Raw genomic sequence first — 27,690 nt, 5'->3', positions numbered from 1 at the left:
GTCAACATCTTAAAACACATCAGACAGGTTATTTGAATCACAATCTTGATGGAAAGTTATTGTTTATGAGTGTAAAGGGTTCAATTTAGCCTATGAGATAACAACTAATAATTTATAAAATACTTTTCTGAGCCTAAAAGCATTATACAGTATGTCTTTGGTAGTGAGCTCACAAACCGCACACACTGAGTCTGACACAAATAAGAAAGAGACCACATCACTTTTGTTCTACTATGACAACACTGAGCATTCCGATAGTAATCCATTTAAGACCATGTGTTTTGTGACCATTGTAACGAAGGCTATTTATCATTTTTTGTATGCACACCTTCAGAGGCACAAATGAAGCGGAGCAGATCATTCGGTCACGAGGGGCCTGATTTCACAATACTTATATGCATTGCATCAGAGGCTTGGCATGAAGGATTACCTTGTGCCTTCTGTGCTGAAAGCAGAATTCCCCTTGTATCACCCTCTTAAATTCTTTTTGAAGGGAAATTGTTAATTTATGACTGTTTAGGTTTGTTCAGGTATACAGGGGGCGGCAATCCACCCTTAATGACATATTGTTTGCCTGTACGGCATCAAACTTGGGTCTTTTTACTTTATGTTTGTGAGAGGAGGGAAAGCTAAATAAGATTACCTTGATTAAATTGACCTAATTTGTATAATTGTCAGAGTAAGGTTTTATAAAGTCGTTAGAAATTTGTCTAAAAAAAGGACAACTTTTTACACTGAATTAAAAAGTTGTTAACCTAGTTGTTATCCACTAAAAGTATCATCAATTGAAATGTAACATTAAATTAAGATTGTAGGCTATTAGCGACTCAAAAGAACGTCCCAGTAGCCTAGTAGTACAGTAAATCACGGCTCTTTCATTAGTCGAGACTCCATCTCTCTGATTGGTCGATGAGACGGATGTAACATGACGTCACGCTGATCTCTCTCTAACTTTTTCATAGATCAGAGAGAAAGAAGCGTCACATTACACCAACCTCGTTTCCATGAGAAAGCAAGCAGCCGAGAGCCGAAAATGATTCGGTTTTGACAGGCCGTCACACTTTGGATGTACTTTGATTTGCGTTGTGACTTGTTTTTTAATAGTTGGTCTGAAAGTATTGTATTCGGAGCGTGAAAGGGATCAACAAGTAACGTTAGTTGGAAAACTCGGAGAAACACGCCATCCTCATCGGATGGACAAATCCACGATGATAGCCATGGTAAGAAATCTGACGGGTTTTGTTGGTTGTAGATTTGTTAAGCAATGTGTAATTCGCAGTGTATTGGATTATTTTATTGTTGGCTCACTATTATTCTATTCGTGTGGTGAACATGGATGTGAATGTAAATTCCTGGTGTTATTATCGGGTTATAACGCGGCTTTGAATGTGGTGTCGGTGGTTATGCGTTATCAGACTTTTCGGTAACGTTACATCATTTATTCTAAACTGGCGCTTAGTTTTCTTTAACATTTCAGTCGGATCTTTTTATTATTTTTTTACTGTTTTAATTTAATGTAAAATGCTTGTTTGATCACAAATATGAAAGTTGGGTAGTGATCATGAACATTGTCACACTGAACTGGCCATGGTGGGCACTGATATTTTATTGTGGTTTTAAGTTCAGAAAACTTATGTCTCAGATTTGTAAATATTACCGGAGTGGTATGTTTTATATTGGATTTTAATTTTTGAATATCTGAATAGTTGAGTGCAAGTCATGTGCAGTTTTGAAAATCATTGTCTCAACCTAGTGAGCTGCCTACCTAGGCAACATTTTTGGGCATTCAGTGTAACTAAGATGTCAAAAAGTGCTGTCTAGGAATGTTTTGAGGCACGGCCATAATGTGTGTGTTTTATTTCTGCTTTTTGACACAATAACTAAATTATAATTAGGCTAAAACAATACACATATACATTTTTATGATTGTTATAATTAGTAATAATAATATAATAAAAAATACTAGTAATAATACTTCTACAGTAGTAGTTTTTTTATTTATTTATATAGATATATTTGTAATAGGCTATTGCTAATTTATGTTCAACTACATTTTTGGGTTACGTTTAGCTTATTAAGATGCACTTTCATCACTTTAGAATCAATGGCTATTGTTATTAAATAATTTACTTTTTTTGTGAATACTGTTTTTGGGTGCTGTTTTTTAAAGACCCACCAAATAGAGGCATTTATTGGTTAAGAAGTGTAAAAAAAAAAAAAAAAAACCATAAATTCAGCTAGACTGTTTGTCGGTCTAGGCTATAGCTTTAAAAGCAGTCCAGTCTTCGCTTCTCTTATGAACCTTGCCTTGTGAGAGTTTTCTAGAGTAGTGCCAGTGTTAAGTTTATTCCACATTGAAAGAGCCATTCACTGCCCTTCTGTTGGTTTTTCCAGCTCTGCTCTGCCAAAAGTGGCACTATTAAAACTCTTCACTTACTGAATGCCTTGACTCACCTTTAAAACCTTCTCTCGAGTCCAGAGCCACACTCGGCTCATACTGTGTATCTTTAACTTAAAACTACACCGCTCCTTAGAGCAGCGACCCTCAAGATAATTGACAGCATATTGAAATAACACATGGTGGTTGTTGCGTGTATTTTTGTGTAGATTCATGTAATAAGTAGGCATTCAGCTAGTAGTTAATTAGATAATGAATTCATCAAAGCCAAGAGAGTGATGATCATCTCAACTAGTAATCTTACAGTGATTGTTACCTTAACAGCCTCCCTTTCCCATGAGCCCCAGGTGAACTCGCCCTACTTTGAAGCCCGCATTTGTTTATTGAAATGACAGGGCAGAGGTTGTTTGCAACAGGGTTGTTTATGCATGCTGTAAACTATGCTAAGTTATGAGTCTGCTCTGGTTGGCTGGTTACTAGATGAAGATAGCTCATCCTTGCCAGTTTGCATAGCTCACACATTCCTGGGCCAGTGAGAGCGGATGGGGAGGGGGGTGGTGGACGGAGGCGTACAGCTCCTACTGTAAACTTCCTGTCAACACAGATGCCAGTGACAGGAATCAGATCTTTGTATACTTTTTCCACCCACAATCACAAACATTTAGCATACAATCGGGAGCAGGGGTCGCTTCTCCATTAGTCTTTTCATACTCTTCCTTTTTTATTCTGGAGATTTAATCACAGATTCTTTTTCACATTGTGCACGGATTTCTCTCTCCCTCTTGACTCTTTTTTTTTTTTTACCCTCTCAAACTCCTTCGATGTTATCGGAGTGTGCTCTCTAGGGTGTGGGCATGGACAGGAAGTGTGCACGGTATCTCTCCGAGCGACTCTGAAATCCAAACAGGACATGTGCTACATACCCCGGGATCCACAAGAAAGACTCCAGAGCACAGTCCACATCCCGCTGCTCATTAGGAGCCTTTTTAAAGCCACTTCGGGCCGTCAGATGTTTACGGAATCCACATTAACGTGGAGACAGGAAGAGAGAAGATTGCGTGATGCAATTAAATGCAACGCTCATTATCAGAGTAATCAGAATGATGTGGATGTGTGGGAGATTGTGTGTTAGAAATCGTGCCATATCTGTTTCTAAGTCTATACCGTAGACTTCCCACAATAAACAAGGTCCTGAAGTGTTTATACTTAGATGAGAAGCACATTTATCCTGTTCTCAAGCTTTTCAGCTAAGTTTTTAAGGATGTCGGATGAATGGTTGACATGAAATGTATTTAAATGAAATTTACTTAGGCTATTTGGCTTATATGTATTGAGAGACTATGTCGCATTTGCACTTAAAAACACCTATTTTACAATTTAAAAGTAAATTTTTTGAGCAAATAAAGTGAAATATTTGTCACAACATATGACCTTTTAAAATAAAAAAATAAAAAGTGACCTAAATGGTGGTTACATGGCCTAAGATATATTAATTAATTTACATGTTCATGCACATTCATGTTAAAGGGATAGTTCACCCAATAATGAACATTTTTCATTTTTGGGTGAAGTATGCCTTTAATAAAATCCATTCGATTAGTGAATCATAAGTTCATGAGAGCAACATTTTCAGCTTAGTCTTCTTTGTGACATTATATTGATATGTCGTGTGGCTTTAAAAAGTTCAAGAAGTGGGAGACAAGTTGAAAGATCATCTGCTGTCGAAATGAAAGCATCTTAATAGCATGTGGGTTTGTGGTCAGGCTTTTTTTTTTTTCTTTTGCCATTTAGCTCTTCCCAGGAAAGGCAAAGCATCTGTCAGAGATTCATTTATGTCTAAGGTAGCCACACCTTACAGGTCACTGCACCCAGATTCAGTGACTGAACGAGAGATGTGTTACATATATTACAATGCGCCTGCTATTCAGCTACCCTTCTATTCAACCCCCATTGACTCCAGTTAAAACGCTAATAGTGTGCATTTCTCTGTGTGTTTGTTCCTGTGTGTGTGTGTGTGAGTTCGCACGTACCCCCTATCCAGTGTCTTCAAACAATAATTACCCATTGGTTTGACTTAAAATTGAACAGTCATTGGTGATTCTCCTCCTTGAAAACAACACCCTCTCGCTCACGCTTTTATTCTTATGTCTTCTCCTCGCATGAATCCACAGGTGTATCGCAGATTGGGTAACCTGCCACTGTGTCAAACACGCTTAAATTAGGGTGTGTGCTTGAATGTAGGAAATTAGATGAGGGTGTTATGTCTCATTTAAGCCAATGGATAATAGTGTCAGTTTGTAGCTTGGTCACGCCTTGTAGATGTTTTCCATCTGTATTTTGCTTACTTGCAATTCCTGTAAAACCTTATCTTGGTTTTGATGTCATGGGGCAAAGAGCAATTTTTTTTTTTTTTTTTTTTTTTTTTTTTTAGTTTCTATAAATAGAAAAAGCCTAATGACTTTTTAAATGTAAGTAGAGCTTGCAAGGTAGCACTATATTGAAATTTCTCAAATATTCTGGTTAGAGGCTTGTTAAAATTCCAGCCCTAGATAATAAACTTCTGCAGTGATTCTTGCACAGACTCTAACTCATTTTTGACAGTTTTAGGCTGAGGGTTTTTTTTTTTTTAGTCATATTTTTCTTTTCTTTTATCGTATTTTTACTTTACTTAATTTTTTTTATTATTATTTACTTTTTTTATTTTAAATATCTTATTTTTGTCTTTAATAAATCAAAAACTGTTTATTCTAATCATGTGTAATTGAACACCTTTACAGCTCTAGAATTAGGCTAGGCTACTTTAGTTTGACATTTGCAGATGGCTGAATTAATGTTCACCTCGAATAGGTCAAAGAATGCATTCAGCATAAAAAACAGCGACCCTCCTGCTTGTGTGAGTGATGGGAAAGGCATTCGGCACAAAGCCTCCGTCTGATGTGAGCTCACTGAACTGAGGCTGGCTAATGAGTGGGGCAACTCAGCGTGGCACTGGCCTAATGTCATGGGAATATGTTTTTCAGGCTTAAAATGCCATCTTACACAATTCATGTACCACTTTGCTCTGATAATCTTGTCTCCCATGATCTCAAACAGGTTGTTTTTGCAGGGTTGTTTGTGTTAATGCTGACTATAATGACGCATATTTTTTTTTTGCTAACAATACAGTAGTTTAAAGATTAACCAGTTGAGAAGAGCAAAGGTGATTGTAACCATAATGAGGCTTTTTAAAAACTTGTTCGACCTGTTTTTGATAATCAATGGGGCTGTCGTACAAAGAGAAGAGCCACTGAGTCATCCAGGCTTTAAAGCTTTTCATTGGACGGGACTTTGATCTGTGACGCATAGTCAAGCTATTTACCTCCTGATGTTTCCATGGAAAAGGCTGCAAACAAATGGAAATATTTAATGGTAATTAAATTTGGCAAGGGGGGCTAAAGGTTATTTTACTCTGGCTGTTGTTAAGTTTCAACGTTTCTGACTCAGTCTGTTGCATTTTATCTTGTTTGTCCCACCTAATTAAGTTCTGCTACTTGTCAAAAAAGAAAACGCGTCCCAGTTTAGGTAAATTTAATACACCTTTATTAAATAAGTTCAGATGTTCTGCATGTGGGCCAAAACCAGTAATGCAAGACATGAAGCATGCTATCTAGGGTGTTCAAAGACATGAAAGTTTGTTTGGGAAGAAAATAAGTAATTTAAACTGTTAATCAGCCATTTTAAGTTGAATGAACTTATTTTTATTTATTTTTTGTAGACTTAACATTCCCCAAAACTTATCTCCTTATCACACAACATGTTACACCTCGTGTAGGCCTACATAGTGCAGAACCGCAGATGTGGTTTTACACAGGAAGTGCACTGTAAATCACACCTTTTTTTTTTTCATATTGACATCGTTCTGTCTCTCTCACCCTCTCTTCTTCTTTCTAAAGGAAAGAAATTAGGACAGTCTTGTCTGGTCACTATTCACTGAGGGTTTTTTTTTTAGAGACAGAAAGACAGAAAAGCCACAGGAAATCTGAAATGTGGAAGGCTGTGCTGTCGTGGCTTTCTCGGGCTATTAATATCCTCCCACGCACACTGAGGACAGCAGGCCGCCCGCCTGAAATCTCGGGCTGAGGGCTCGGTTGATCCCCCCCCATCATCTCCACTGGACTGAGAATAGCACTCGTTGGGCTGGAGGTTTCAGAATCTGCAGGTCGAAAACGGTCGGTATGTGGTTTGGGATTGTGATATAATTGGCGAAATTTGACGTTAACAGGTTTTAGGTGAAAATATTGCGTTATTTAAAGGATCAGATGGTTGGTAAATCATTGTGCAGCTTGTTGTCACCAAAACTTCGTAGAGTTTGCTCCTATCAAAGATGGTGTGCGTGTTTTTTTGTCGCTCAGCATGGAGCTGAACTCCAAATGAAGCCTCCACATTGTCTGAGTGTTTCCTGTGTTCCCCGAGAGGAGCCATTTACAGATTTTCACACGCTCATACCCAAGATACTAGTGTGTGTGTGTGTGTGCCTGCACATGATCTGTGGTTTAGGTTGAGTTCACGAGTTTTAGTATTTGTGTGACTGTCGTATTGCATCAAAAGGGCAGCAGTGATCTCACTTTGTTTTGAAATCATTTTTGCATATGTTGCAGAGCTATCTGTGTGTGTGATCTCATTCCCGTAAATCTATTACAAAGGTGAAAACTTGAGGCTGTGAATCATCTGAGTTACTTTCATTTTTCCACCTTTAAAAGAGCAGTGTTCTGGTTGTTAGTTGTACATATATATTAAATGAAAATGTCAGTATTTGAAATCAGCACAAGTGAGTTCATAACTTTATTTATTACTCACTAGCCTGTAGCAAAATGAGTAATATGCGTAAATAGTATTGTAGTATATGGAAAAAATAAACTAGCTTTTATTTAGCAAGGATGCATTAAATTAATCTAAAGACCTTTTTAATGTTACAAAAGATTTGACATAAATTATGTTCTTTTGAGTTTTCTATTTATCAAAAAATCTTAATATGTAATGGTTTGCACAAAAATATTATACAGCAGATCTGTTTTCAACATTTATAGTAATAAGAAATCTTTCTTGATTTCTGAAGAATCATGCCATTGAAGACTGGAGTAATGGCTGCTGAAAATTCAGCTTTGCCATCACAGAACACACACACACAAACGTTCAGAAGGCTGGTATAATTATTTTTTTTTGTCGTTTATTATTATTTTTGAGTCATGGTGCTTATGCAGGTTGTGAGTTTAAATCAAGTTTGCAACATTTCCCAATTTCATTTCCTCTCATTCTGTGCAATGAATTAAAAAAATAATAATAATATTGTTTTCCCTATCAATCATTTTTCTTCTCCTTCGTTGAGTCTGTAACTCTGTATCCTTGTGCAGCATGTTTATCATGTGCATCCTTTCAGTATAATGCGTAAAACACTGGAATCAGTGCGGGTAATGTAAGGCACATGATTCTCCATAAGGTTCCTGTTCCAGTCCGCTGGAAATAATGAAGAACGGTGTGTCTTCCCTTAACCGATAGCTCTGATAGAAATCATTTGTATACGGGGAAAAACTCCTGTCAATCCGCCAGTCCCAATCATCATACATAATGAAACGCACTGTACAGCATGTAGTGCGGATGTAGCCGTAATTGAACGCGTACACACACGCGGCAAACGTGAATGACTGACTGCCTTATCGTACTGTAATTCTAAACAATAAAACCTGTGAGACCCCATTGTCAACTAGCCAAGATTGTGCCAGAAGTGTGTGTGTGTGTGTAAGAGATAGACGTACAGCTGCCCGTCCACATATGGAAACGGGCACTTTTAAACAATGTAGATTTCATGTTCTCGCCTAATAGTTTAGAGCTGGCAGCGAGTATTGTAAACTCGATTGTTTAAGTGTAGCAAAGGAAGCCAGCACACTTAGCACTTTCATTCAGGCCAAAGGTTTCTTTGAACTGTTGTGTGCTGTGGTTGTTTGTTGTATGCTCCACTGGCATTAACCAGTTCATTCATGAGCTCTTGTGTGACCACCAGTCTCGGTTACGCTTACTTTGGTGGTCAGCCAGTTAAACAAAACTCATTCATTCTTTCTCTGCCGTTCATTCAATAATCATAAATAGCTTTTAGAATAGCTTTTGGGTAGCCACCATGTTTTAGGGTCAACCCTTTGCTTGTTTTTCTTTTAATTATGGGTAGGACTTCTGGTTAGCCTCTTATTCCAGCTCAATCACTTGAAAAAAAGTAGTGTAAGATGCATAGTGTAACAATATATCGAAACACAGAAGTTCAACAATTTATTGTGGATAGAGATGTTTTGTTTAGTTCACCCAAACTATTTTACATTTTAGCTTCCATGATTAATAATTATTATTATTAATAAATTAAAAATAAAATAATAAGATAATAAGATCTTATTTAATAAAGTACAAATTAGTCAGGACAGAGTGCAAGCATATTTCTGTGTTTAGCAGAATCATGAATATTTCTATTCAGTGGCTAGTCACGTAAACTGCTTAGACTAGTCTTACGAGTTAGTCATCTAATTTTTTTCTTCAAGACTGGTCATAACTTTTTAAAGTCAGTTACATAAAAAGGTAGATGGGTCTTAACTTGGTGGCTATGTTATGCTACTGGCTGGTGTCACCAAGTTCAAGCCCATTCAAGTTCATTCCTAGCCTAGAAATCTAGACGCACCCTAGTGGCAGCAAAAATGTATTTTGCAGCCAGGGTAGTCTAGCAACTCTCCATTGACTTTCGTGCTGGAAAAACCTAAATTGGGTCATGCCAATCACGTCGTGTATAGAGTAGGCGGGGCGGGCTTAACATGATGACGACAGAGTTGCGACGGTTCCCTGCTACTTGAAAACAAAGAAGAGCTGCTGCTGGAGAACAGTCTTTCGAATCGGCTTTGGCCGCGACTCTGGAGGACTTGGGAGTTAAGTTTTTCTTTGAGAAAAGAGCAAAGAACGGCACTTAAGTCATTCTTAAAAAAGGAAGATGTGTTCATAGTTTTGCTGGCCAGATTCAAAAGTTGAATCTATCAACTAACGTTAGTTCCGCTGTTGGGAAAACGCTCTGGTTGGTTGAAGCGCTGTCCTATTGCGTGTAGAGGGAATTTGAAAGACAGCCGTTTATCCCGCCCCTCGGGATTGAACCGTGTCTATGGTGAGTTGCCAGACCTAACATCTTGATGTAGGTCTGGCTTGCCAGGCTAGTTCATTCCTGATGTAATACCAAATTTAGCATTTTAGTGAACATTTACAGTACGTTTTGCTAACTGATTATCATTATCATTTGCATTTGGAATAATCATTTTAAAAAAAACTCACAATTTTAAAGAGAGAGTTTACCCAAAAATGAAAATTGTCATCATTTACTCACCCTTAAGTTGTTCCAAACCTGTATGAATTTTTTTTCTTCTACTGAACAACACAGAAGAAGGTATTTTGAAGAATACGGGTAACCAAACAGTTGATTGGCCCCATTGACTTCCATACTATGAAAAGAAAACACAATGGAAGTCAATGAGGCCCATCAACTGTTTGGTTACCCATATTCTTCAAAATATCTTTTTTTGTGTCCAGCAGAAGAAAGAAATTCTTACAGGTTAAGAACAATTTCAGGGTGAGTAAATGATGACAGAATTTTCATATTTGGGTGAACTATCCCTTCAACTCTATTTTGGCTTTGTTTAATGTAATGTGAAAGTATCGTATCGTGTATCAAACTGAATCGTCTATTGTTACGCCCCTACTTGAAAATGCTGCCATCTTCCTTGGGATATTGCTTTTTTGTCAAACTGCAAGTTGTTTTTTCATCATCTTCACAAGTCATTCCATCCATTTTCAACAATTATTCACTCAGACAGAAGGAAAAGGGCGTCCCCTCTGGTCCAAACGCGCCACGCTGGTGAGCTGCCAGTGCAAAGTGATTGTGGGTTTGGAGGACTCTCATCCAGGAGGTTAAGGTTACCACGCTGGTCTACGTCCTGACCACCTATTACAGGCCAAACCCTACCACAGGCTGTCTGGATGCTGTGAATGTGTGTGCGTGTGAGTGTTTCCTTGTCATTTTTGTTGAGGATGTTCTGTGAGATAACTGCAATGCACAAGTTTGATTTTAGCCGAGCGCAGACCTTGAAGTCTGAACCAGATTTCACTGCTGTTTCCTCCAGTATAAATGAATTGCCTGGGAAAGCAGGAAGCCGGTTTGCGTCGAGTTTGTTCTGGTCTTATCTCAGTTCTAACCGGTCATGCCTACCGGCTGACCCGCATCCCTCCACTACTGAGACGCTTTTGTCACAGTTCACCAGCGTTTTATCGGGATAGTCTTGAAGCACTGATAATGGAGACAATAGTTCACTTTTAGCAGCGCTAGATAATAAAAGCCAGACCACCGTTCCACAAAAGCATTTTTCAGATGAGATTAGTTTTCTAAACAATGTTAGAGTTATTATTATTATTAGCACTAGATCTGTCTTTTCATGTAATTATTCTACTAAACTGTTATTGTCTTTTGTCTTGATGTGGCCGCTAATGTACTCTGGCTGTTTGCATCACAAAAGCCAGTGAAATAAACATGACTATATGTATGTGTATATAGTCTCTGGTCCAAACCAAACCATATATATCTATATCTTTATTTTTTTTATCATGTACATGCATTAGTAATGTTTTGCCATGCATACCATCATTTTCCAATTTCTGTCTTGGAGTTTCCTGAAAACCCGAAGTAAAAATTTTTTAATTGTAAATAAAATAAAGTATAAAATATATTTTATAAAAAATGTATACATTCAAATTCATAAAACATTAACATTTGTAAAAAATAATCACAGGTCAGCAAAAAACAAAAAAAATCCAATTGTCGATTCGAACCAGGACGTCACTGTTGTTTGCTAAAAGCTTCAAAAGGTGTGGCTGTAATTGTAAAATGCATCCAAAAAGAAAAAAAGAATTCATCTTGCAAGTCATATCATGACGTCTAAAACCTGATGTTCTTTGTTTGTTAATAGTTTCTCTATGAGCTGTCAGCAATAAAGCTGACAAGTTAGTTCTAGTGCCACTCTGGAATCCAGTGATTCACCAGATTTGGAATGTGCAGACACAGGAAGTGATGTCACTTCCCCCTCAATCTGCCTCTCCGTGCCTCTCCAAAGAAGAAAAAAAAGACCACCTGTCCCAGGATCAGACTTGTCGCCATGGAGACATGGAGTTTCCATAGCATTCGCACACACAAACGCAGTCAGGAAAAAGTTTGACTGCTTTTTAATGAGCTCTGGCATAGATGTCTGTCAGACAGTCTCCGCTGTCATTGGTGGGTTCATGTCATTGGCAAATCAGTGAACTTTGACCCAGATGGGTTTGCATGTGCCCAGGGGGCCAGAACAGGTGTTGGACATTAATGCAGCTACTAATTTTTCAGACTGCAGCAACTGATACGTGTGCTTCACTCCTAGCTTTCATCCCGTCTGGGAAAATTCAGTCTTTGCGGTGTGTGTGTGTCTGTGTGTGTGTGTTTGGGTGTGAGAGAGCGAGTACTGTAACTCATTAGTGTGACTTTTAATGTTCCACTCGTCTGAATGGTTTCAGTGTATCCATTCGGAGTCAGGAATCTCTCTCCTTTCACTCGCCGTTCCTCTCCGCCGTGCCTTCCCAAACTCCCATGCGCCTGCCCTACGTTTTTGCGCCATTTCTGGACCTCTCACACTCCGTCTATTGTATCTGTCCTCCTTCTCCCTTTCTTTTCAAATTCCTCCAGCACTCCATAGCCATCGCTCTCTGACCCCACCTCCCGACGGCTGCGTCTAAATGGTGCGATTGTGCGTGTGTGTGCATGTGAACGTCTGTGGAAAGTCTGACGTGAGCGCGGAGAGAGTGTGGCTCAACAGCGCTGCTCAATCCAGGAAACTCCCTTAGAACAACAAGGCATGGCTGACATCCAGAGAGCTCAACTAGAGCCAAAGTTTGTCTCAGACTTCCCCCCTTTACACACACACTCTCGCTCAAGAAACTCTCACAAATGCCTTCGGTTCGCCCGCACTCATTTCATTGTCTCCAGAGGTTTTACTATCTGTGTGGACACTCGATGGCATTTCGGTTCCCCTCAAGGCTGATAGACTCAGTCCGTCTTCCAACAAGAGGACCATTGTACGCTCCTCTGAGTTCCAAACATTGCATCTGCGAATATGCAAGGTTTTGAGTTGATTTACTGTGGTGTGATATTTCGGCTATTAAAGATGGGTTAGCGTTCAAATCTGCGGTTTGACTATGCAATAGTTGTCGAGAACCTCATTTTTGTGGTTGCGTCGGACACTATAGCCCGTATTGCCATATTGTCTAATACCCCCGGTCCTCTGCGGCGTCTTAACGCAGCTGTTCGACTCTATTTGATACTAGTTTACAAGTAGCATTAGTGAGTGTGCTGTAAACCTCTGTGGTATGTCTTCTCTGATTGCTCTTCTGTTTTGGCAACTCTGTTGCTATTCTACAACTATTAGTACATAATATTACACTGTCAACATCTGAAGTTTTGCTGTTGCTGATTGTTGCCAGCAGTGTAGCTTAACTTGTTGACTAAAATTAAAGAGCACATGGAATCAAAGGCTACAGAATAGCATATTACTTTTACTATTTTTGTAATTGCAGTTTTTTGCAGGCATGGAACACTAACAAAAATATGGAGTATGTAATCAAAGCACACTGCATGGGATTCTGTGCCCCACAATGCAATGCACTCTACTTGATGCACTACCAGAGTGTTTGGAAATAAATTAATACTATTCAGCAAAATATATTCAAAACAAGTGACAGGAAAGACATAATGTTATACAATATTTATATTTCAAATAAGCTCTTGAACTGTCCATTCAACAAATAAAATAAGTATTTTGGTTTCCACAAACTAGTCTAAAGTGATAATAATAAGAAATCTTTCTTGTGCACCAAATCAGCATATTAGAATGATTTCTGAAGGATCATGTTACACTGAAGACTTCATGGACTTCATTATTGGCCTGGTTTCACAGAAAGGGCTTAGATTAAGCCAGGATTACACCTTAGTTAAATTAGAACAGCTTTTATAAACGTGCCTTAGAAAAAAACTTTTACTGGAGAGCATCTTTAGACAAAACAATGGCACGGACAGATTTTAAGATATGCCAGTGCAAGTTGATTTCAGTTAAGACAGCTCAAACATGAATTTTAGTCTGGGAATAGGCTTAAATCTTGTCTGTGAAACTGGACAATAATATATTAGAAAACAGTTACTTTAACTTGCAATAATATTTCAATCGCAATATAATGGTTTTCACTGTATTTTTCATCAAATAATTGCATCCTTGGTGAGCGTTAGAGACTTCTCTCCAATTTTTGCACAGTAGTGAATTCCATTTTCATTATGATGTCATAATGCTGCATTTTTAAAACCTATTTTTACTCATTATTCAGTTTGACTTAAATTAATGGTTTTGTCAAAACGGCTTTAAAAATTATTATTTTTTTCTTAAAATTTCTCAATGTAACTTAAACGTGCAGCATCAACATTTGAGACAACGATGCAGCATGCTACTAGCCTGGCTCCGCCCTCCTGCGGACTTCCGCTCAATTTTATTTCCCTTCAGTACTACGTCTGGGATTGTGGTGTATTCTTTGGTTTTCTCCGATCATTTTTTTAACGGTCCAATCAGCGAACAGAGGGAGTGGCTGAGAACGATGACGTTGAGGTCGTGCGCTAGTTTGAGTATAGGGTTACGTCACGACCAAACGTTAGCGATTGGTTATGGCAGATCCAGAGTGACTCTGGGCAGATCCAATAGTTTTAAACTTCAACAGAATACCCGCCTACAAGGAAGTTAACGCTTGTCAATGGAGCGAGGCCAGACTCTCTATAAATGAAATGTACGAGAGTCTGGTAGAACCAGGCTAGCATGCTACTATTATAGTTGCATAATCTACTATTGTGTTTCATATTTCATTTAGAATTTTTCACATATAGTAGGCTATACAGTATTCAGTCAGTGTATTATTCCTTTGCACACACAACGTAAGCCCAAAAAAAACAAGATCATTCAGAAATCTGCATGATTATGAAGGGACAACAGTGCTCATTATATTGGTAAACAATGGTTAGTCAATCATAACAGAGATCATTTATATATTCAAATATTTAAAAAATATATATATTTCATGGGCATTTGTTTACTTTTTGTGTTAATGTCCAATCAGCATCCTGTAGCAAAACCACTTTCTTACTAGATTACACCCCTCTTGATTTTGTTCGTCAAGCTTTTATTTCACAGGTTTATTTTCTCTGATGTAAATGATCAGTTTTACATGACATGTAATGTTATATATTGCACTACTGAGAAAAGCACCACAACCCTACGTTTTAGAGCTGTGAGGTTTCAGTTAAGTGTTCGAGATAAGAGATGTGTGTGTGTAAGAGCACATCCATATGGTGAATGAGTGTCTAACAGACATGTTCAAAGAAAACCAATGTGTGTGGGAGTTTGAGAAGAGTAAAGGCAAGGTTTGTACTCTATGTGTGTGTGTTTAAGTGGAAAAAGGAGTTTGATAGGGTGGTTGCTTTGCATTCTCTCTCTCAGTTAAATGAGAGAAAAGGAGATATTTGGGGTCGTTGTGAGCAGACAGAGGTGTGTGTGTGTGCGTGAGGGAGTCAACAGCAGCTCTGTATGGACTGTGCATGTGGAGCAGGGGTCTTCTACTTCAGACGAGCACTTTACTCGGTCCCTGAGGCACCCCTTCTTTCTTCTCCCTCTTTTCAGCATGTCACAATGAGAGAGCCTCATTTACGGCTAAACAACACACTTTAGAGCCACCACTTCAAATGACCCACATTCTCCCAGACACACAACACCACCGCCATACACCTCACCGGCAACTCGACACCATCGGCTCCATCTAACGGCCTACATTTCCCATTATCCTCTGAGACAAAAAGACAGAGATACCAAACTGACTGGCCAAATACTAGCACTGGGAACATGTTTATAGTGCCGCATCAATGTTAAAAAGAAACGCATTTAAGCATTTCCCCCTCTTAAGTCCATTTATAACGTTAGTCAAGGTTTCTTGCACCAAAATATTCATAATTTAAACTAATTTTGCTAATGTACCTTTAAGAGTTTAATATTACCATTCAGTTTTGCTGCAGGGGAGCATATTCTAAAAAAAATTTATTAAAATGTCTGTTGTAAATGTGCATCTTTAACTTTACATTGTCATATTATGTACAGTAAGCTTGTGGGTTAGGGTTAGGTCAAAAAAAGAAAGAAAAAAATGTAGTAGCATGTTGAACCAAAAGTGATTCAATAACAACTACTGATGGATTCAAAGAGAAATTCAATTGAGATCAGATTGATTCAAAGCAGTAGCTCTTATGTTTGAGTTTGATTCATTCATTTACTAAACAAAAAAACTAAAAAACAGAGTCATTTCCAAATAATAGATGAATTACTGTTGCATTTATTTGAACAGTCTTTGATGTCGACCTTTGATCCAAATTTTATTGGATAAGTTGACATGCCTGTTTATTTTGCTCTCCTAAATATGCATGATAAGAGTTGCATTTTATGACATGCATTTAGCATTGTTTTTCATTACTGTCAGAACTTGCTATCGACTCACCGGTTGAGAAAGTTTTTTAGACGTTTTCTGGCATTTCTTTGGATCCCACAGCACATTTAGTGTTCTGTGTATGTGTGTTTTGTCAGGGTCGGTTGTTTTGTTCTGGTCCAGGAAAAGACTCTCTCCTGCTCTGTTAATTTGCTTTGCTCTGCAGATGTTCACATCAGATGGTTTGAATTAAATTCTAGATTGCTCACACAAGGTCAGCTATGAGAACTCAGTCAGAATACCTCTCTGTTTGCCTCTGGAGCTGAGAAAGAGTTCTAAATGTGTGAGAGATAGCATGACACTCCAGTCGTGTGAAAATACAAAACTGGTGTTTCTCCAGAAGAAACCTCTTATCTGCAGCCCTTCCCAGGCTTTTTTGTCTTGTGTGCCCCAACAGCCTCACCAGGAAGGCTTAAATACCAATTCATCAACACCAACGGCAACAACAATTGATTTATAAATTAAATTCAGATGAGATATTTCACAAGTCATTTATTTGTTATATAATGTTAATGAGAAGATGAGTAAAGACATCTGTTGCTGTCTGAAGTTTTTACGGCTGCAAATTTATTTTAATTAACTTATTAGTTTTATTTTTAATTCTGAATTTATTTTGTATTTTTTAGGAATTGAAAGCATCAGTGTGTTTCCAAAAATCATTCAATATGAAAAAGATATGAATCGCAATTAATTTAATCCATTTACTACACTAATACTTTATTAATATTTTCATATATTTCATAATTTCACAATTTCTGTTTTATAGATTTAAGGAAGTGAAACCAAAATCGTTCCAAGTACCCACCAGGGTACATGAATTGCAAGTCATCATGAATGCATATTGAAAAATCTCATCTTTTTTTTTATTTTCTTTTTTTCTCTCTCCTCCTCTAGGTCCCTATTATCTTTGCTTTGACTTTTTTGGGTCATGGGGCAGCAGAGCTCGGGTTTGCAGGAGACCTCCAGAACCGCACAGCCAGACAGATGAGCTGCATGGAGAACCAGGAGTACCCGCACAACAGCTTCTGCTGCAAGAACTGTGAAGCTGGTAAGTAGCAGACAAGATCCTGTCGAACCGTGAGAACTTGCCTTGTAAAGGCAAGTATTGTAAACACATATGAGTCAACTCGCTCAAAGCAACGTTTTTAAAGTACTTTACAGCATAGGCTTTTTTTTTTCAAGATGTTTAAAATGGCTTTCCAGGCTTTGTCAATGAGGTGCTGAGTCTGACAAACATCCGTCAGTGATGCTATTAAGAGTGTTATTCTCTGATGAAGATTTGAACAGAAACAGCATTGTTATTTTAGAGCTTAAACTCAGAATTCACATTTGTGAGACTCTGGTTTCTCATAGAGCTGTCTCTCGAGAGATATTGTAAGGTTAGTGCTAAAATGAGGTGTTTGTAGGCCTGGAGTTAGTTTAAATATCCAGAATGACAGGTCATGAAGCACACTTAAACGAGAAGCTTAACCACCAAACCTGCTGATAAGGGAATTAAACACAAAATATAGTATTGGGAATAACAGTTAGAACATGTGGTTCATTTTTGTAATGATTTATTAATGTTCACACAGAATGGGTTCTCATTTACCATGGTTAAAATCATGTAAAACAATACATAAAAAAATGATTGAATGCATAAAATAAAACAAACTGTGTTCATGAACAAATACAATTATCATTAAAAAAAAATATACTCAAAAATTTCAAAAGTAATAAGTTACTTATTGTACTTATAAGGTAAAATTTTCATGTGAAAAATGTGGATCAATATTGTAATACTAGATGATTGGTTTCAGCATATATACCAAGAAAAACATTTTTGAATGAGACGTCATTTTAAGTTATATTATATTATATTATATTATATATATTATATTAAATTACATTTTAATGTGACAAAAAGGTGGCATGTATTTTACACAGGGCTCAAAATTGCACAAAACATCTTTTGCTTAAATGTTGCATTCTCTGGCTTTAATAATAAAACTATTTTAAATGGATTTGGCTCTGAATACGCACTGGTTCCCATTCTTTTTTTTTTCTGAAAATGATATATGTTGATATTTAATGTCTGTCATTAAATGTTTTCTGTAACACAGGCACTTATGTGAAAGAGAAGTGTAGCAGGGACCAGGAGAAGGGCATTTGCTCCCCGTGTGAGAAGGGCACGTATGCCGAGCACCCCACAGGCATGGAGCAGTGTCTGCAGTGTAGCCAGTGCCACAGAGGTAACGTTCTCCAATCTACACTTTCCTCTCCAAACCAGCCATTTTGCAAAAGACCAGGCCAGATCTTCCTCTTAGGGTTGTTTAAAGAAAGTGTTTGAGTGGCACTTTGAGATACAGAAATCTCAGCCTTCTGCTATTGTAATTGATTGTTCAGTTTTCCAGTAGACAGCCATATGTAGTCTGCACTGACTCTCCAGAGAAGCAGAGCACTCAGGAATGTAACATTTATACATCTCGAGTGAATAATGGAACACACATGGTCCTCGGCATGCTGGGAAGGCAATAACACAACCCATCGCCGGTGACTACTGGACAAACAATTAACTTCTGGAACTGCTGTCGGAATACAGATATTACAAAAAAACTAAACGATATAACGAAACTGGCGTCAGAATTCTTTGCTTTTGGAAATTTCGACTCGCCTTTGTACAAGATGGAAAAATGTGCGGCATACTGTGAGCTGCAAGCGAGACGGAACATCTAAAGCACGTTGAATCCATCGCAGAACGCTCCGCTGTGACAGCCCATTCTTCTGCAAAGCTATTTAGTCTGTCTCTGATTCCTCTGAAGTCAAAGCCATCCATTAAACTGCTGTTTATTTTGATTGGACAGCCACGTTCACCGTTTATTAAACCATTTGATTTACCTAAACACTCTTTCCCACAAGACCCTACTGCTTGTTCAGATTCAAACTCTGTTGTAAACACTACATATTCATATAAACAAAATCTCGCTCGCCTGTTTAGACAATAAGCCTCCCATAGGATTTGCATGAGGAAGGGGACATAAGCAGGCCCCATGAATAGAGTTGAGTCTAGTGTTTCCTGTGCTGGACACCTCACTCCTGGGAATCTGATCTCCTAATGTTACACGTCCTGGGTGTGGCCCCACTCCTGTGTTCTTTCAATAGCCATTTGTGTATGTATGAATGTCTGAACTATCCTCTAGTGCAAGCACCCGTTTGTGTCTGTTGTCCGAGATTGTGTGTGTGCGTGTGTTTTAGGATGATGCAGGGTGTGCCTGTATCATGTGCCGTCTTGTTCGGAATCTATTTTGCTCGATTAATCACTCCCAGGTCAGTCCTTTTGCTGAGTCACAAGGGTGTGTTGATTAAGACTTTGCATGCATATATTAATTGTAAAAAATGTAAAGTGAATTGAATCTGAAACTTTGGTCCAATTATTAATTTCACCCTACAGAGACATTTTTTTGTTGTTCTCTGAGGCTCAGATTAGTTCTTACAATTTTACATTGAATACATTTTTTTAGATCTAAATCTGGATTGAATCTGGATCGAAATCTGTATTTATGCGAAATTTGAATTATCTTTTAGAGGTGCATTTCAACTGTCTTCTGAAGCAGATATTAGTTTTAGCATGTATACAGTACATTTGATCTAAATTTGGATCAAATATGGATCAGGATTCAATTGATTTTACTCTTTGAAGGTGCATTTCAGCTGTTTTCTGAGACAGGTGCTAGGTCAGTACAATTATACGTAAGAATCTAGCTTCAGATAATTCTCTTCATATGTGGATTGAATCTGGATTGATCCAATCATTCAGTTCCCCCTTCAGACGCGTGTTAAGACTTTTCTTTTTCAGATACAAGTTGTAACAGATAGACACTGAATCATTCTCTCTGAATCTGAATTGAATCTGGATTGATCCAACATTAATTCAGGTCACCATTCAGAGGCATATTTGTTCCATGCATTTGAACTGTTTGCCATGATATAACTGTCAATGATATAACATTGATCCAATTCTGGTCACCCTTCAGAAATTTTAAGTCTATTGCTTCTCTCGCACTCGTTTCTGATTTCTTCATCCTTCCCTCCCTTACCTATTTGTTTCTCTCCAACCCTTTACAGATCAGATCATGGTTGCATATTGCACCAGCACAAGCAACACCAAGTGTGAATGCAAAGCTGGTTTCTTCTGCCTGCCAGATGAGCCGTGTGAAGTGTGCAAGAAATGCACCAGGTGAGTTCCTCTCTTCCTTTGGAATGTGCTCTTCCCATTTGTCCTCTGTTCTGGTGCACAACACCCTGATGAAAGCAGACAGATCAGACACTCCCAGCCTCTATTCTCTTAACCTTTCAGCCCCTGCATTAGATCACCACATCCAATGAGTCAGATCCCTTTCCCACTGATTCACTCTCTCCACCTTTAACCCCTGAGGCTTTCATTGTGCTATTCATAATGACAGTCATTTTACGACTCCTATTTTAAGCCCAAAGCTTCACACCTTTTCTAAAAGGCATAATTTTTGACCGTGGTTTTGCAGGTGCAAAGCTGATGAGGAACAAGTGAGCCATTGCACTGCGACATCCAATGCAAAATGCAGGAAGCGCACCTCTTATCCGACTGAAGGTCCAACAGACAAGCCGTCGGCATCAAATAACACTAATACTATAGGTAAGGTCAGCACATGCGTACAGACGTGTTCCAAAATTAACTTGAGAAAATTAGTGATTTTAACCTTGATATTAGGTACACTGCATCATGTAGTCATGAATTTGATTTAATCTTTTATTTTTTAGAGGTTGTCATACCAATTGTGGTTCTTCTGATGATCATATTGATCCTGCTTGGAATATTTTTATGGAAGAAACGTCGACGTCATCAAAGTGGTACGTTTGGTAACCTTTTTTAGTCCTTGTATTGAATAACCAGTGTTGGGTGTAATGCATTACTAAGTGATTCATAATAGTGTTAATAGTGTTATTACTGTAATTTAATTACTTTTCCATTGAAAAAAGTAAAAGGGATTACGCTTAATTTTTCTGTAATAGTTACTTTTGATGTAATTGCATTAAATACTGTATTGACTATAGAACAATTCTATATAAAACAATAGTTGATTTAAGTTCAAGAATAATTTATGTAATTATTTCATTAAAGCTATGATTTATTTGAAAGAATTAAAAGAGCAGTTTCATGCTTATAATTGTATTGTTTAACTGGTCGAGGTTGATATGGGATTTAGAAGGTAATTAGCATTAAGTTATGCAATACTTTTTAGAGAGAGTAATTAGTACAGTAATCTAATTACACTATTGAAGATGTAATTACTTGCTAGTTTTTTTATTTACTTTTTTTTTAAGAGTAACCTACCCAACGCTGAGAATAACATAGCAGTGAGAGTTTTTATATCTGTATGAGAAGTTTCAATATTGTTGTCAATATCGGCCCCAGAACAAAGGGCCAGACGACATTACAGTGACATTACTTATGACATAAGTGCCTAAATAAAGTACAAAGGTGGAAGATAAATCATGTAAAGAGGGGGATGGAAACCAGCACAAAAATCATTGTATAACAGATGTGTTAAATCTTTGTCTTGCTATCATGTAAATGTTGGACCAAATATTAATATGAGACTTTGCTTCATTAAACCGTATTTTTTCAAGGTTTAAGACCTTATATTATTAGACCTTATATCCCTTAATATAATTCTCTTGGCCACAACCATGCCCAGCATTAATGCCAGCTGCAAATTGGGCAAAGAGGAAACTGTGTCCAAATAGCCAAAGATGGCCAATTCCATTTTAGGAGGGAGAATCTGATCATATGCCACCGAATACCAAGAAAAAATATCTTCTGAATAAGAAGTTTCAAGCTATTTAAATAGTCCATTTTACAACATTCATTGTATTACGAATAGATCTGCAAAGTGGAAAATCAAATGTACTTTTTATGGACATATTTGCTGTCAACTTTATTTCAGACACTGCTGGTGATTTGAAAGAAGTGAAGATTCCCATTGTAAGTATCTGTTTTATTATTTTATTTTTTTAATGCATTATTTCAAATAATTAGATGACTTAGTTTTGGTTAATATTATTCTGATGCTTTAAATAAACTTTAAATGTAAAAAAAATATATATATATATATATATATATATATATTTTATAAATAAATATATTGTACAGAAACATTAAATACATCTTTATCTAAATAATGAAATTTTTTTTTTTTATTGGTTACAATAAAAAATCCATAGTTTTAATCAGTTATTGTTGCCTTCACTCAGGACGAGTGCCCAAGATCAGAAGAGGAACAAGAGAACAGCCGCAATGCTGGGTTAGAGAGGGAGGAGGAGCAACGCCCAGAGTCCCGCCCCTTGTTAACACAAGAAACACAGGAAACGGGTAGCAAGAGCATACCTGTGGAGGATGAAGACCGGGGATTGGGCGACAGCTTGCCGAACACAACCAGCTCCTCCCAAACCAGTCTGTCTGCTCTACCTCCTGCAGTCTACATGGAGGATTCGCCTCGATCGAGTCCCCCGGCCCCGAGGCAGACGGAGGGAGATCAAGAGTCATGGGCGAAGGTTAGCAACAATGGGATCTTTTCAGATCAATCACACAGATTTTACACCGCTAAATACCATGAAACAACAGGATAGTGCCTTCAAATGTGTGAAAAGATCCTTGTTTGCAAGGACTGCTGAATGGTCCTGTTAACTAAATTCACAACATTGCCAAACCTTATGTTTTTCTTTTATAGGATGATGGTGCTCCCAGAAAACTTGTTCCTGTACTTGGTAAGATATTACTCCCTCAGTTGCAGTATTTGGAGAATACTGTTGATTTAAAAAAAAAAAAAAAAATGAAATGACCTTGACCATCAGTACAATATAACAGTTCTTGGTTTACATTGAGTATATGTGACTTTATTGGTTCAGTGACTGGGTCAGATGATAATTCAGACATGAATGACTTAGTGAGTGAGTTCACTTGATTTGTTTGTGAGTTAAGACAGCACAATAGAAATATATTTTGCCGATTTATTCTATTCTGAAGAATGCAAATGTTCAAGAACCAATAATGGAACTGAAAGAAAAATAAGATGCACAATAAGTGATATACACTTCCAAATAAGATAAGGTTCCCTTCCATTCAAAAGTTTTGGGTTAGTATGATTTTTTTTTTAAATGTTTTTTTTAAAAGAAGTCTTTTATGCTCAAAAAGGCTCCATTTTCCCCCCAAAATATAGTAAAAAACAGTACTATTGTGAAATATTATTTAAATTTAAAATACCTATTTTCTATATGAATACATTTTAAAATGTAATTTTTCAGAAACCATTACTCCAGTGTTTTCTTATTATCATCATTTCTTCTTATTGTCAACAGTATTTATTCGAAATATAAATATTTTGTAACGTTATAAATGTATCTACTGTGACTTTTTTTGCCCCAAAACTTTTGAATGGTAGTTTTAATAAAAAAGAAATCTAAAACTATTCCTGTTCAGGTATTTAATTATTCCTAACCACAATTATAAGTACACAACATACACTATTTATCATTATAATTGGTTCATATCAAGTTCATATTCCAGAAATTGGCCATTAGACAAGTTCTGAAGTCTCGATGCTTTGATTTAATAGGTGAGGAGGAGTCTCTGAGCAAGAGTTTCGACCTGTTTGACACCCTGGACGTGCGGTACCACAACAAGTTCTTCCGGAGCATCGGCGTGAGCGACAACGCCATCAAGGTGGCCGAAACACAGCACACCACGGACAAAGTCTACGACCTTCTGCGGGTGTGGATGCAGAAAGAGGGCCTGCGGGCAAACATTAACACGTTACTACAAGCTCTTCTGGACCTGGACCAGCGGTATTCAGCAGAATGCATCGCCACCAAGGCTGTTGAACGAGGCTACTACAAATATGAATGATGCCTTTTCAAGACTACAAGACAGTTGTCGAGTAAAAGAACAAAAAAATTGAGAGGTGTAGATTCCTTTTGAATTCTCTCCAATGGGCCTGTTGGTCTCATTACATGAACTTGATGTCCCGTTACAGAGACATTGGTGAATCGCCTCTCTGTAGCGCCCACGGTGGGTTTAGAAGCCAACACTGGACCCTTTTTTAAGGATTTACACTGGCTAGCAGTAGAGGGCGCTGTGTTCCCTCTCAACCGTGCATTCTAGTGTCACTTGATGCACTGGCCTCAGGCTTTCAAACTACAGGTTGGTCCAAAGCCTGCGTATAGATGTCATTAAACCATTGGTTATGCCAAATGTTCAAACTAAAACAAGTGTATGTAGAAGATTATTCACAAGCTTCACACTACATGTAGTCGTATTTCTGAATCACTTCTGTTCTTGGCTACAATAATTGTCGATGAACTCAACTCGGTTACAAATGAACAAATATGCCTTAAGATGAGCTGTGGGTTTTGAATTTCAGATGTACTGTTATGTCATCAGTTTAGGGTTACATTTGAAGTTTAGAACATTCATTTTACTTTGGTTGTTACAGACTATGTCGCATGCTAGGCTGCCCTCGAATTATGCCAGTGTGTGAAAGGTGATTTCTGTTTTGTCCCCCCTCCCCCCCTCCTCCAATGACCTTTCTCCGTCTGTTTGGTGCAAGGCTGAGATGTGTCATTCACCTTCTCGACCTTTGTTATATTTAAAAAAAAAGTGATGTATTTATTTGTATTGTGTAATTACGTATTATTTATACCTGTTACCAATAATCACCTACAGTAAGTGTTCCTGAAGCATTTTTGTGCCATGACTGAGATGTTCACAAGACAAATCCTTTCCGGTCCTTTCACAAGCGGATTTAGTGCCATATCCCCATAGTTTTTTCTATAGCTAAGACATTTCTACGTTTCCCCCGAGCATGTCGCTTACTATAGACTCATCTTCGTTATTTGAATCAGAAAAGGCTTGAAAGAGTACCACGGTCAGTATCTCTTGGGCGCTTGTAACTGCATCCGCAGGTTGCATTAATGTCAAGGATAAGGAGGCATTTCAAACTTCTGCTCGCTGTTCTTGTTTTTTTATATATGCAGTAGTGCACAGGTACGTGTTTTTAAAATAGCTAAAAGATGAAGGAAATTTATGCTCATCCAGAAACTACTTTAGCGTTTTATCTAGTATGTACATATTTGTCAAGAATTCTATTAAACAAAACTAATAGATATATATTTATGGAAGCCCTAAGAGCGCAGCATAATGAAGCACTGCCTAAAAACCAAACTGAAGGAACAAATTGAAATTAAAACGAACAAACGGAATAGATGTTATCTAAATAAACAGGGCTTCTAAATTCATTTACGCAGCAGTAAATGAACTGTGACGTCTGACTCGGCTGTATAGCTATGTAGATGTATTGATGTGTGAAATAGGATGGGTATATTTTCAGAACACAGATCTCAGATCAGCATCACCTTTGAACATATTTGTTTGTTAGTATGGAAAGCTGAAATCCGATCAGGACAAAATGGCTCCCCATCCCATTGAGCTTCCCAGTTTAATTCTGAAATTGTAGAGCTGTCGTACAGTGCAGGCACTGCCATCTATTGACGTAGAGTTGAATAGCAAGAGAAAAAACCTGCATCAATTTCAAGGGACCTTTTTTCACATCTTAACAGTTTTTTTTTTTTTTTTCTCACGTCTTTTCTCTTTTTGCACTGAATTTAACATTGAGTGTCTCTTCAGATGTAGGTGCAGGAGTTCGAGCAGTTCGGTGCCATCTTTTTCTCTGCGTTTTCTGAGGTTTTTATACATGTTTTTAGTTTTATATTAAAGCCACATTGTTTCTGCCTTGACGCCTCTAACACAGATGCATGCCTCAGTGCTCGCTCATTCTACGCTTTATTTTCCACAATAGCTCTCTACGAGTAGAAGTTTTGTATCTCCTTTTTTCCCCTTAGACAATTGTTTGCTCGTTTATGAATGTCAAATGTTTGCTGTTGCAAAGTTGTTTGTAGAATGTTTTGTTTTAAAATAATAATAAAAATAAAAAAATACCAAAAAGTTTCCATGGCAAGTTCATCCATCAGAAGTCCAAGAAAGAAAAGTTAAATTAATTTTTATTGATTCATTTAAGATGTGATGTTTTAAATTTTTAGAGTTTTTTTTTTTTATTATTATTAATTTGTCTAAGTTTTGTTTTGTTATGATGCCTTAAATAATAATTATAGTTGAAAATTTGTATTATTATTGATGATAATATTCATCATTATTAGTTTATTATTGTTTGTGTATATATATATATATATATATATATATATATATATATATATATATATATATATATATATATATATATATATATATATATATATATATATATATATATATATATAATAGTGCTGGTTAGAATTATTTGCCCCCTTGGTAAATATGATCAAATATGGCTGTAAAAAATAAATCTGCATTATTTATCCTTAAAATAAAATGCAAAAATCTAATCTTTTATTATTGAAGTAAAATAATTGAAAGTGGGGGGAAAATCACATTATGGAAAATGTTTTCTCCAAAACACATTGGGAACAATTATTTGCCCCCTTTTATTAAATACTTTTTGCAACCTCCTTTTTCCAAGATAACAGCTCTGAGTCTTCTTCTATAATGCCTGATGAGTTTGGAGAAGACATGACAAGAGATCAGAGACCATTCCTCCATACAGAATCTCCAGATCCTTCAGATTCCCAGATCCATGTTGGCGCTTCTTCTCTTCAGTTCAGCCCTCTCATCTTCTATTGGTTTCAGGTCTGGGACTGGGATGGCCATTGCAGATGCTTGGTTTTGTGATCAGTGACCCATTTTTGTTTTGATTTTGATGTTTGTTTTTGGATCCTGTTGGAAGATCCAAACATGGCCCGTTATAAGATTTCTAGCAGAGGCTGTCAGGTTTAGATTTTTATCTGTTGGTATTTGATGGAATCCATGATGCCATGTATCTGAACAAGATGTCCAGGACCTCTGGTGGAAAATTAGACCCACAGCATTAAAGACACAGCAGAGTATTTCATTTTACACATGGGGTAGTTTTTATCCCTATGTGCACAAAACCCATATTAAGTGTTTGCTGCCAAAAAGCTTTTTTTTTTTCTTTTTTTTTTTATCATATAAATCATTATTAATTGTAAAAATGCAGAATATTTTCTGCAGGGGATGGAATATAAAGTTTATACAGTATAAAAATTATTATGTTTATAAAAGTCCCCATAAAACGTGCGTGTGTGTGTCTGCCTTTTATAAATAGTGGTGCCTTACAATATTTTTATTACACTAATTTACTCTATTTTTATAGTGGTGCTTTCAAATCGTCTTGGTCATGTCAAACATATTCCAATCAGTGAAACTGTCAGAAAAACACCACCGGAGCCAGTGGTGCACGACCTGTCAGACGGTCCTCAAACAGTACGGCTTGGGTAAGGCAGCTTAGGTTTTACTCAAGAGCAGGTAAGGGCTCTACTTTATCCCTAGCAAATATTCACAGCAGCAAAGACACCATTTCTTACTATTGAAATTGCCACGAATTAGAACACAGACCCCACAGACACTCTCTTATCTAAGAATGCTGACCACAGGCAGGATTCAGGGTGGCACCTGACAGAGCAGGAAAGAGCTAAGCACAGCAAGCAGAGTTTACAAAAAGAGTAGTATT

The 27,690-nt window shown here is 37.4% G+C and overlaps 1 protein-coding gene across 1 annotated transcript; it reads left to right on the top strand.

Annotated features, from left to right (window-relative positions):
• The first annotated feature begins 958 nt into the window (after nucleotides 1-958).
• tnfrsfa (tumor necrosis factor receptor superfamily, member a) lies at nucleotides 959-25,765 on the top strand. Its single transcript, XM_079847975.1, has 10 exons — nucleotides 959-1,220; nucleotides 16,931-17,084; nucleotides 18,139-18,267; nucleotides 20,141-20,252; nucleotides 20,557-20,687; nucleotides 20,813-20,902; nucleotides 22,000-22,037; nucleotides 22,307-22,606; nucleotides 22,783-22,819; nucleotides 23,668-25,765. Exons 1-10 carry the CDS (start codon nucleotides 1,194-1,196, stop codon nucleotides 23,955-23,957), a joined length of 1,308 nt encoding a protein of 435 aa, XP_079704101.1. The 5' UTR covers nucleotides 959-1,193; the 3' UTR covers nucleotides 23,958-25,765.
• The last annotated feature ends 1,925 nt before the right edge of the window (nucleotides 25,766-27,690 follow it).

This window comes from Squalius cephalus (assembly GCF_949319135.1).
Source record: "Squalius cephalus genome assembly, chromosome: 17".
NCBI lineage: Eukaryota > Metazoa > Chordata > Actinopteri > Cypriniformes > Leuciscidae > Squalius > Squalius cephalus.
Note: the sequence above shows the minus strand (reverse complement) of the source record. Positions and strands in the feature narration are given on the sequence as shown.